Source organism: Mesoplodon mirus (assembly GCF_964341445.2).
Source record: "Mesoplodon mirus genome assembly, chromosome: 10".
NCBI classification, from domain to species: Eukaryota; Metazoa; Chordata; class Mammalia; order Artiodactyla; family Ziphiidae; genus Mesoplodon; species Mesoplodon mirus.
In genome coordinates, this window is record NC_138986.1 from 57,503,990 (window position 1) to 57,516,343 (window position 12,354).

Sequence of the window (12,354 nt, forward strand, 5' to 3'; positions counted from 1 at the left end):
GTGTATATCATCTCTTATCTTCAAGGGCTGATCTTGTAATGTGGAGATGGACATAAATGATTACAGTGTAAATCATAAGTGCTCTAACAGACTGTATTTAAGCCTGTGAGAGTGAAAGCTTCACAGACGAAGTGATACTTCGCCCAGAACTCGAATCTGGAACAGAAGTGGAAAAGGTGGAAGGCACAAAAATACTAGATGGGCGGAGGCCCTCGGGGCTTGAAAGAGTCTCTAGAGAATGCCAAAAGTTAGATGTAAAGCTTAGAGTGTGAGGCAAGAAGATTTTCTTGCCTAGAAAGTGGACCAAGCACCAGAGAGTAAAGGGCCTGTATGCCATGCTAAGGGGTTTGCATCTGATCCTATTGGCTGTGGTTGGAAGTTTTTAAATATAGTTTAGCATCACCAAATTAGGTTTTTGTTATTGTTGTTGTTTCCTTTGTACGTTTTGAGCCCTTCACCCATTTCTCCCACCCCCACCCCCACCTCTGGCAACTACCAGTCTGTTCTTTGGTGTTTTGTTTTTAGATTCCACGCATAAGAGAAATCATATGCTATTTGTCTTTCTCTGTTTGACTTATTTCACTTAGCATAATATCCTAGCGGTCCATCCATGTTGTTTCCAAGGCATGATTACATTTTATTTATTTATTTATTTTTGGCCACGTTGGGTCTTTGTTGCTACACATGGGCTTTCTCTAGTTGCGGCGAGCAGGGGCTACTCTTCATTGTGGTGCATGGGCTTCTCATTGCAGTGGCTTCTCTTGTTGCGGAGCATGGGCTCTAGGCGTGCAGGCTTCAGTAGTTGCAGCACACGGGCTCAGCAGTTGCAGCTCACAGGCTCTAGAGCACAGGCTCAGTAGTTGAGGTGCATGGGCTTAGTTGCTCAGCGGCATGTGGGATCTTCCCAGACCAGGGCTCAAACCCATGTCCCCTGCATTGGCAGGCGGATTCTTAACCACTGTGCCACTAGGGAAGTCCCTACATTTTTTTATGGCTGAGTAATATTCCATTCTTTGTCTATACCACAATTTCTTTATTCATTCATCCATTCATAGACACTTAGGTTGTTTCCATATTCTGGCTATTGTAAACAATGCTGCAATGAACATGGGGGTGCATATATCTTTTCAAATCAGTGGTTTTGTTTTCTTCTAATAAATACTGGCTTTGTTTCAGTACTTGCAGCACTGTGGTAGGGAATGAGCTAGAATGGGGAAATATTTATAGCAGGGAGACCAGTTACAATGCTTTTTAACAATAAGGCAAAGACACATAGGACCTTAACAGATGCAAGGGGGATGGAAGGAGGCCAAAGGTGAGGGACATTCCTGATATTAGTAAGAAGAAATATTAAACCATTGTTAAGATCTTGAACAGAGAGATCATGATGAAAATGATGAAATGAATTCACTAAATCTTACCAGTTGGTACTTTAAGAAATTTGTTTCTCTTCAGCCAACATTTCCACTTACATAGGTAGGAGTTTGAGAATATGGTGATGTTTTGCTCAGTTCCGCAACTGTATTAGGCCTCTGGATTAGGTACAAAATTTCATTTGGGAAAATGACTACAAAATTAATGAGATAGTCTTACAGTACCACATATTTTCCATAGTAAACAGATCACAGATTAGCATTGTGGAATCCTACAATGAGATAGACTTTACATGTACTCTAGTCCAACCTTCTTGTTTGGTATTGAAGAAATGGAGGCTGGAAACTTAAAGAGACTTGTCCTGTATCCCATAACTACTTTGTGATAAAGCTAGAACTTAAAAACGTAAGTTTTGTGAATTACTACTCTTTATGTCTTTGGAGGGAGAAGAATCATGGTGTATAACTGTAGATATATTCATTTTTCTTATATCACAAGAATGGAGGCAATTAATGTGATAGAAAGAGCTTTGACTTGGAATCAGAACACTGATTCTTGTCTCAGCACTGCTTTTTAGAAACTGTGTGACCTTGATCGCTTCACCTCTCTTGGCTTCACTTTCTTCATCTGGAAAGTGAGTAATAGCCTACCTCCTTCACAGGGTCATGTTGGGAATCAAGTACACGAATTAAAGCCTCTCTAAGTTTTGTATTAATTATGAAAAACTTAATTAACGTTATTAGTGAGCTGTTATTCTTGTACTCCTTTCCAGTTGCTTTACTGGTCTATACCATCCTAAAGACTCTAGTCTAGGGCATTTTCTGGTGGTACAGTGGTTAGGACTGCACGCTTTCACTGCCAAGGGTGCAAGTTCAATCTATGGTCAGGGAACTAAGATCCCACAGGCTGCATGTCCCAGCCAAAAAAAAAAAAAAAAGACTCTAGTTTAGAGACTTAGAACCTAATCATTTCTGTCAGCTTGTCTGATCAGCAAACAAGGGAATAATTCTCTGAGGCAAATTGAGTTCTTTTGCAAATTGTACTTCTTTATTGAATCCACAGATACACTGAATTTTGTGTGTGCGTCTTCTTTTCTTAATTAAAAATTTTTTTAACTTTTCATTTTCAAACAATTTGAGATTTTTTTAAATTGCAAGAATAGTACAAACAGGCACTGTGTACCCTTTATCCAGCTTCCTCGAGTGTTAACATCTTACATGACTATAGTACAGTTATCCAAACCAGGAAATTTACATTTATGCAATACTGTTAAGTAATCTACAGCCTTCATTCACATTTCATCAGTATTTCCACTAATGTCCCTTTTCTGCTGAAGACCCAATTTAATAGTATCCTGCATTCCATTTAGTTGTTCTGCCTCCTTAATTCATTTCAATCTGTGCCATTTCCTCAGTCTTTCTTTGTCTCTCATAACCTTGACACTTCAGAGGAACCCTGGCCAATTATTTTGTAGAACATCCTTCAGTTTGGGTTTGTCTGAAGTTTTCTCATCCCTGAATTCAAGTTCTGCCTTTTGGGGCAAGAAGACTGTAGTAGTGATGGTGTGCTCTTTTCAGTGCATAATATTAGGAAGTTCTTCTCTAGAGATCCCTTCTGTATTTAAAATATCACTTGTCTGTGAAAGACCCAAAATAAGTTACTCCAGCTGTTCCCCATCCCAAGTTACAGTCTCATTTCTCCACCTGCCTTCTGAATGTTGCCACATGGACTTGCCACCATCATTTCAAATTCAGCATGTCTAAAACTGAATCAGATATCAAAATTTTGCTCTAATATCACTTTCTTACCTTTGTTAATGTTATCACTCTGCATCTACTTATGTTGACTTCAAATCTCAAATTTCCTTTTTAATTTTTCTCCTCCCTTAATTTCCTTAGTTCTTTACCTGCTTAATCTTCTTTTAGTCTATCCTCAATCTAGCCTGATTTGCAAACTGTCCGAGAATACTTATCAGAAATTAAAGGTATTGGAGACGGGAACTAGATAAGTTGTGCTTAGTAGACATAGAATAAGTGTTGACATCTGAACACAGACTTGAAAGAAGTAAGAAGGTTGACCACATGAATATCTAGCGAACAACATTTCAGGCCAAGGGAACGGGAGAAGTTCTAAAGCAGGCACATCTGGTGTGTTGAAGGCGCAACAAGAAGAAGGTGTAGCTGAAGTGGAATAAGCGTGGGGAGGAGAGTAGTAGGAGATAAAGCTAGAGATGTGGGCGGTCAGTGGTCATACTGGTCATGTGGGAGCTTAGACACCATGGTAGGGACTTTGATTTTTATTCTGGGTGACATGAGAACCATTGTAGGTTTTCAATCAGAGGGCCGACAGAATCTGTTCATACCGTTAAAAAGGCCAATTATAATCATAAATGTTATAAATAATTTAAACTTTCCTATTGAAAGACAGAAATTCTCAGATTTATTTTTTTAAATCCCACTAAAAATGATTTATAAGCAACATATCAAATCAAAATGATATAGAAAAGTAGAAAATTGGGCATTGAAAGAAAACCTGAAGGAGAGTACCAAAGAGAAACCAATAGCTACAGAATTAAAATCAGACAAAATGAAATTCAAGGCAATAAAGATTAAAAAGGACAATGAAGAATGGTTATATTGATAACAAGTACAATCACTAAAAGTTATAGTAGATTATAAATATTTAGATAACTAGAAATATAGCATCAAAATACATAAAGCAAAACCAATAGAAATCTAAGATGTTAACTAAATTATAGTCATGTTGAGAGACTTTAACACATATCCCTCAAAAATCAGCATGTCAGGGCTTCCCTGGTGGCGCAGTGGTTGAGAGTCCACCTGCCGATGCAGGGGACACGGGTTCGTGCCCCGGTCCGGGAAGATCCCACATGCCGCGGAGCGGCTGGGCCCGTGAGCCATGGCCACTGAGCCTGCGCGTCCGGAGCCTGTGCTCCGCAACGGGAGAGGCCACAACAGTGAGAGGCCCACATACCACACAAAAAAAAAAAAAAAAAAAAAAAATCAGCATGTCAAAGAGATATAAAGTATTTCATAAAATAAAAGATTTGAATAACAATATCCTTGAATATGTGTATGTGTTCGTAGTACCCCCTAAAAAGAATATGCCGTACTTAAAAACACTAATGGAATTTTAGTTATAAAAATATACCATGTACTAGGCTACGAAGAGCAACTCACTGTATTTCAGAATGTAGAGATCATAAGGCTACATTCTCACAGTGTAATGCAATAAAACCAGAAATAAACAAGAGAAAGGATGGCAAAAAAATCTAACTGCTTGGCATTTAACTACTTTTATTCTAGTGAAAGATGAAAAATTTTTTTAAATAGGTATAGGCTAGAACTATACAAAAATAAAAGTGTTTTAGAACAAAACCTATGAATTTTAATCAACACACAATTCCAAGGAACATGCATATCTTTAGGGCACCTACAGGAAAGCGTGAATGCTTGAAAATAATTAAATATCCATCTCGAGAAACTAGAAGAACATTAGCAAAAACAAATACAAGAAGAATATATAAAAATTGAAGTTAATAAAATGGGAGACAAAAACTACACTAATATTATTTATTACTGTATCTGCTGTATTTGAGATGCTGTTTCAAGAGCCTAACTCATTTAGTACTGTTATGACCCCCATTTTATAAATGAAGAAACTGAAACACAGGGAGATTAAGCAACTTGCCCACAATCAGGCAGGTCTGAGTGACAGAGGCAGAACTACTGATAGAATCCAGGCATTCTGGTTCCAGAGGCCACATTCTTCATCCCTGAGCCCATTATCAGGTCCAGAATTCAAATATCCATACTTTCTATCCAGATCTCTTTTCAGGGCTCTGATGGAAAATATGTTCTCTTTAGAAACCATACCATACTAATTCTGAATGTCTAATACTTTTGTTCGTTTGGTGCAAAAAAAAAAATTGTCATTTTTAATATCTATACCTTTACATCTGGATAAAAATGGGAAAACGTGCCTAAATAAAGTTTAACAAGTTACATATTTTACGTAGTCTGCTATAGCATGCCCTGCAATTTTCTTTCTGATTGGCCCTTATATCTTTTTATTATTGTCTGTGTTAAAATCACCTATACACAAAGCTAGAAGCAAAGAAAGGCACAGGAAATTGGTACACTTTTTCTACTTATTTGTAGATCTAGTAAAAGCTTTAAGAAACCTAAAATCATTGTCTCAAATGAAGAGCTTGTGTTATATGTAGTTTTAATATATACTTCATGCTTCCTGTCATTCAGTGCCATAAATTGAGATTTGACTTTTCTTTGGGTGGGAGGGTCTTGTATACACACATATGTGCATGCATGTATGTGTAACAAGGAAAAACTGAAGTTTACTTAAAATACAAAGGGCAAAGACCACTCTCAAAATACAGTCACATATAGGTAAATAAATATGACCCAATTCTCCAACCCCCTTCATTTAATCATATTACTGTAAAGTGTCCCCCCAACGCCACCACCAAAAGTAAAATTTATGTTCAGAAAGATTTCAGTTCCTGGTTGTTCTCTGTATGTCTGTGTATATCCTTAAGTTTTTGATATGCATGTATATGCAAATATATGTATGCTTATAAAGATACATATTTATATGTGTAAATATATATGTAGACACACATATATACATTAGTTCGTTCAAATATATATAAACACATGTATTGGTGCATCATGAAATCTAATATATTTCAAATTGAGTTCTGGATTCAATTTGTATGTTCAATTTTACTCTCTGTTTTCCCCTGAGAAAGCTTCTAATTAATTCTAGGGCAAAAAAATGTTGTGGTAGTTTCAGCTGTCCCTGCAACCACTTTCATTATTTGTGTCATTATTACTGCTGCATAATCTGAACATAAAAAAACATGGTGCTGTAACAAATGACTTCCCAGTACTGACAGTTATAGCAGCAGCATTTCAATACTGATGAAAAATTTCCCAGCGAGGTCTCTGGCCAGGTTTACATAAACCAAACAGGAAATAGCTGCCACTATTCACATTAAATCCAAACTGTTTGGTGTAACTTTATCTATGTTTTACGTTACAATAAAATCTCTTTCATTTTCAGCTGGTGAAATTGCGTCCTTATTAACGTTGGAAAAAGATAACTTGAAGTTTCTTGTGTGGTATTCTTGTTTGTCCTTTGATAAGATCTTTTAGAGATAATTTTTTAAAAGTTGTTTTACTTTTTGACTGTTTAAATTTAATGAACTTTGTAAAATTTTATGATAGGGAGAGGTTTGTTTATAATTTCTTCCCAATGGACTGCTAATAGAAGTTAGCTTGTCTAGCCCATGTGCTAGATGCTGTCAGTATCAAACTGCCTTTGACTTTCACACCTCTCAGGGGACTAGTAATTGTTGTGTTCAAACAGCCTGTAATTGTGATCCCGCTGGCTTTCTCAGTATGCTTCTGGCTATTAGAATCATTAAACAACTCAGCACCTGTTAACAGCATTGTAAATATTCAACCCTGCTTGTGTGCAGGTTGAATCCAATATAGAGAAATCTTACAGAGCTCAGCCTCATAAATTAGAGCCTCTGACAAGTCAATTATTGTGAAACTCGGTTTCTCTGTGAAATAAATGAAATAGCATGCTGACAAAAAGGTAGGCTGTCTGTTTATGGCAAAGAGAAGATAATGACTTGACGATTCAATGCAGTGAGCGTGAAACTACATTGTATCCTTTATCCATAATTAAACAGTTGTATAATATTTCTGTTTTAATAACCAGTAAATTATAAATTTTCTACTGTGGAGAGTGCAACATGAAAACAGACCTTTTTACTTAGCAGTTGCATGCTTTTTTCAAGTTAGTAAAATAATTATTGAAATTAATGATATGTAATTTTTTAAGCTAAATGCTTATAATTATTTAGGCTAGAAATTGCACAGTGGCTGAAAAGTTTACATGTTAGAAGCAAAGGCCATATAATGCTACTAATGAAGATCATGTAAATATAAACTCCATCCTTTATTCACAAAAAATAGTATTAGAATATATTCTTTCTCAGAATTTTCTGGGACCTAAAAAATAGTTCCATTTACACTTAGTTTTATTACTTTATAGTGTCTTGTAAATTATACATCTAATTAAGATGTAGCAGTATACTTTCTTAAGGATTTGAAAATATTTATGTAACCTTAGAATCTCAGTTCAGATATTAACAAAGAATAATATTTGGTATAAATCAGTGAAGTCATAACCACTAACAAAAATAGATGCATTTTAGTATTTGTGTTGGCTGCACAGGAGAAAAGTTTTTTAATGTTTGAGATTTTACTATTATATTCAAGAATGTAATATTTTAACTAGCCCTCTCTATTTTTAAAGTTGTCACTTTTAAAAAATAAAGTTATCACATATGCCAGAATATCTGAAGAAAACAATTTTAGGGATTTTTAAAATTCTAGATTACACCCCCCAGATGTAATAAGGATAAAAGTTTTGATATTGAATAAATTGAATGTCAATTCGCTTACTTAAATTGAGTTTTTCATTTCTCATATGCAGGTCAGTAAGAATGTTGGTGAGCATATTGGAAAAGAACAAGTATATTAAGAAATAATCAATGGAAATTTTTTAAGTTATTCTGCTCAAAAAATGCATTAATTTTTAGCAAGTTAGATTATGATATTTTAGTGTCGTCATCAGATAATTTGTTGCAGTCTCAGAGCCATGATTTTACTTGACTTTTTTTTCTTTTTTACAATTCACTGTAAATGTTTAAAAAATATTTACCCTGACTGTACTTTCTCTGGATAAAAGCCACAAAGTAGTCTAAAAATTTTTTCCAATAGATGTAAATGAACAAACTTCAGAAGGGATATTAGCCCATCAAAATATATCTTGTAAATACATAAAACAGTGAGTAAAATAATTATTGAAAAAAGAACCTATAATTTTTGGAGAAAAGTTTTTATCATTAATGGTTTTAAGTATTATTTGTAAGTGTACCAAATTATTCATTTAAGCATAATATGGTAATGTTGGCATTCCAGTTATATTTATATGGGAATGGCTTGTAGTGATCCATAGCAGCAACCATGAGATTTTTTGTTTTCAAATGGCCTAAGAAATTTATAGATAAAAATGGAATCATAACTTTTTGTTTTTCATGGTAATATTATTTTCATAATGTCTTCCTTCTGTAATTTTAATTGCATAAAAAATAGCTTGATTCTTGCTCTACAGATAGTACTACTTATTCAGTGTCCTGGGCACATTTTCACTGTTTTTCTTCCATTTGGATATAACTTTATCAACCATATATTAGTCCAGACAGCTGAAAATCATGTTGGAAAATTTATAGGCTTAGCAAGCCAAAAGAATGTGAAATATAAAGTAAGCACTTACATTGCAGAAAGTTTGGCTGATAAATTTCATTTGTTGGGGGAAAAAAATGAAAGACAAAAAAATATTGTTGATTTGAAACAGCTTTGGGGATCTGTCTCTTTTATGGAGCCTTGAATGTTCAGAATTTTTATTTTCACCTCTAATGCAGAATAAATTATTCTAACTATATACTCCTTCTCAGTCACAATTCAGGATAAAGGAAATATTTTCTAATGGTTTCTAATGCTGGTTTTTCACTTCACATATGCCTGGTTAGATAAAAGTCTGTGCATTTTGTTTAAAGTAACAACAGCACTGATCTGTCTCGTATTTGTTCATTGATAAATATTGCTTTATTTTGGTTTATGAAAAGAACTTTTCCAGGAAGGGCAATAATTTCTCTACAGACTAAAATTTAAAGTAACTAATTCTCTTTTATGAGAATTAAAATCCTCAGCATATAACTATGATTTACAGTTATTTTCCCAAATAAATAACCTATTATTAATCCATACTCAGTGGAAACTCATATATTTGGTTGTACCTAGACTTTTGGGCTAACTTCTCTTTCTAGTGAAAATATATCCTGCCATGATTTAAGTCCTGCTTTTTCTGTTTTTAAATAAATTTTTATAGTATTGACCCCAAATCTTTCCCTTGGAAGAAAGAAAAAAAAAAAATCACCATGCTTGGGAGGCCTTTAGACCTCTCCCATTGGAGATTGTTAACACTTTCTTCCTTAGGCTGTGACCACCCCTTCCTAGTCCTGTATAGATATAAATCCCTTGTGCTGGGTTTCAGTGATGAGAGTCTGTTCTCTGAGGCCACTTTCCACTCCTGTTCTTTGCCTTGGGTAGAGGTAGGGCATGTAATTCTCCATGCTGACTAGTGGACAGGGTTCACACAACAGGAATTAGCAATCTGCCATGACTGTGGAGGCAGTCCCTCACCTCTTGGATCTTCTCCCAGACACGGATTCCTAGTGATCTTAGGGATTTGCCAAAAATCTCTTGGAGTTACAGGGAGGAGCATTCAGGTGAATTGCATGTCCTTAGGTTTTTTACTCAGAAGATATATAGAGCTGAACCTATGTGTTTTCTGTATAGGTAAGCTTACTTACAATGCTTATTTTTGTTAGCCTGATGATGTTCCTTCTAATCTTTAGAATATTTACTCCTTAAGCATTAGGGGAACAATTGACTAAATTTCCTAAAAGAACTCATCTGCCACCCAAATCAATTGTTCTTTGAGTTTTTTAATGTTACTGAGGACGAGAGTTTACATAAAAAAGGGAATTATATATTTATATATAATATGCTTCTCACTTTTTCTAAATCTAGTATATAAGTTTAGTTTGCTGTAGATGTGTAAACTGAAATAATGTCAGTTTTAACACTGGAAAATTAGTATCTTTAATGTGCTGCTGAATTTTATCTGCTTATCTTACATATTTTTAACACATTGCCATTGTTCATCGGTGTCAATAAACCTCAGTATGGGGATTTTGATCTGTGAAATGGAAATGGTAATTGCAATTGCTTTATTCCTTTGATTTGCTATAAATGGATTTTTTTTTGAAATTCTGAAAAGAACGAGGTGAAATTGAAGTGATGGTTTTAATAGGAAATATTTTGAAACAAATAATGACCTTGCTTGTTTTCTAGCTACTACAATTTGAGTGATGTGAGCCATGATTCTGTGAACAAGTTTCTGTCCAATCTGGTTGAGAAGTCCCTGGTTGAATTGGAACATTCCTACTGTATTGTGATGGGAGAGGTACGACTTGGTCATACACATTCCAACTGAAAAGATGGCCCAGCTTTTTAACAATAGGGCTTTTGCTTCTAATGATAACCAAAAATTGTAATGAAACAGTTGGAATAACAACCTACAGTATGAATTATTAATTTTATGAATATACACTTCGATTGTACTTTTTATTTATGTTATTTTATATTTCTTTTGAAACAGGATAATCGGACCATTGAACCACTGACGTATGGCCGGATTGCCTCTTATTACTATTTAAAGCACCAAACAGTTAAAATGTTCAAGGAGCGTTTGAAACCTGAATGTGGTACTGAAGAATTGCTTTCAATTCTGAGTGTGAGTTTCATGATATTATTGCATTGTTTTTAATACAAAGAGATTATATTTTATATATTTCATACCTTCACTTTTAATTTGGGTCTTAATTTGTTGCCATCTAGTTCCTCTTGAAATTTGGCAGAAACTGTTTATGAAGTTCTTTCTTCTGTCAAGCACGATCACTACAAAGCAAATCTAGACTAAATTCCCCATAGATAAGATGACCGTGTAATTTATCATCCAAACTTTGGTTAGTCCGAGAATGGAATGGGGCACTATTGATATTTAAGCCAGGATAATAGGTATAAACTGGGCTCTCCTCAGCAGCCAGGTGATCTCCCTAACCTTCAATGCAATAACCTCTCTGGATTATAGTTGAAAGCTTTTCTTATTGCTTTTTTTGGGTAATTCTTGTTGGAACTATGATGTTGCTGATGTTTCTTAATATAAGGATCTACTTGATTAAGTTCTCTTAGAATTAAATGCCAGAAAAGTTAACTCCTCCCATTCCCCCCTTCCAAGAAAAATATACAATCAGATTTATCACATGGTAAAAAACTATACTATGTTCATTTTGCTTTTTTGCCGAGAAGCTAAGAGCTAAGTTTAATATTGAAGTTAAAATTACTATTAGGAGTATCTTCTCCACTTCCTTCCTGCATATTATATATGCATTATTTTGTTGTTATTGTTGACTTTAAGTGTAATAATTTACCATGAAACTTTGTTGGCACATTAATCAGGATATATGTTATAAGTAAGTACTGTATTTTTTTTTTTACCCCTCAGGTGTGTTGGTACTTTTTTTAAAGTTAAGACCCATTGGGCTATTATGTCTTTAAGGTCCTTCTCTTATAAATTCACTGATTCTGCTGTAGTTCACTTACTTATTAGCTTTTTCTCTACCTCTCCTATTGCTTTATCATTCTCAATAGACATCAGTATCCCATTCACAGTTTTCCAATTTTTCAGTGGTTTCCCTTTGAGAAACTAGTGTAGAGATTTTGTGTGTGGCATAGGGCCAAAAACATTGTAATGAGTCAGAAAATATTTGTTCATGAATTGATGGATGGGTGGATGGATCCTGTATAAATCAGTTTTCTATTGTTTGCTCTATGGAAATGAGTAGAGGATTAAAGTATATGAGGCAGCTTTCAAGGAAATGATTTTGCTGTCAAATTAACAATTCATTTCTCAGGTAAGAATATTTTTTAAAAGTTAAGAATCTCTTTTAGGTTTCTAAGACTGAGGTTTTTATCATTTCCTAGACAGATATTCATAAAAACAGGATTTTTCTGGGGGGAAAACAGTAAAATAATGGTTAGTTAATTTCAGCAAGCATCTTAAACTAGTATCTGTTAGATTTAGGAATATAATGTTTCTTTCAGATTTACCTACCTTGATATATTTACCTAATTTAGTATTTTAAAGTACTTGGGAACACATAATAACAGCTAATACCTTTGAGCACTTTTCATGTGACAGGCACTATTCTAGGAACTTTACATGGATAAACTCATT

The 12,354-nt window shown here is 34.5% G+C and overlaps 1 protein-coding gene across 1 annotated transcript in view; it reads left to right on the forward strand.

Moving 5' to 3' along the window:
* The window catches only part of ASCC3 (activating signal cointegrator 1 complex subunit 3), a 333,322-nt gene that overhangs the window by 246,499 nt on the left and 74,469 nt on the right, over positions 1-12,354 (forward strand). Inside the window, exons 35-36 of the mRNA XM_082633455.1 lie at positions 10,410-10,521; positions 10,717-10,851. Of these exons, the coding sequence (XP_082489581.1) occupies positions 10,410-10,521; positions 10,717-10,851 (247 nt within the window). The remainder of the gene's footprint in view (positions 1-10,409; positions 10,522-10,716; positions 10,852-12,354) is intronic.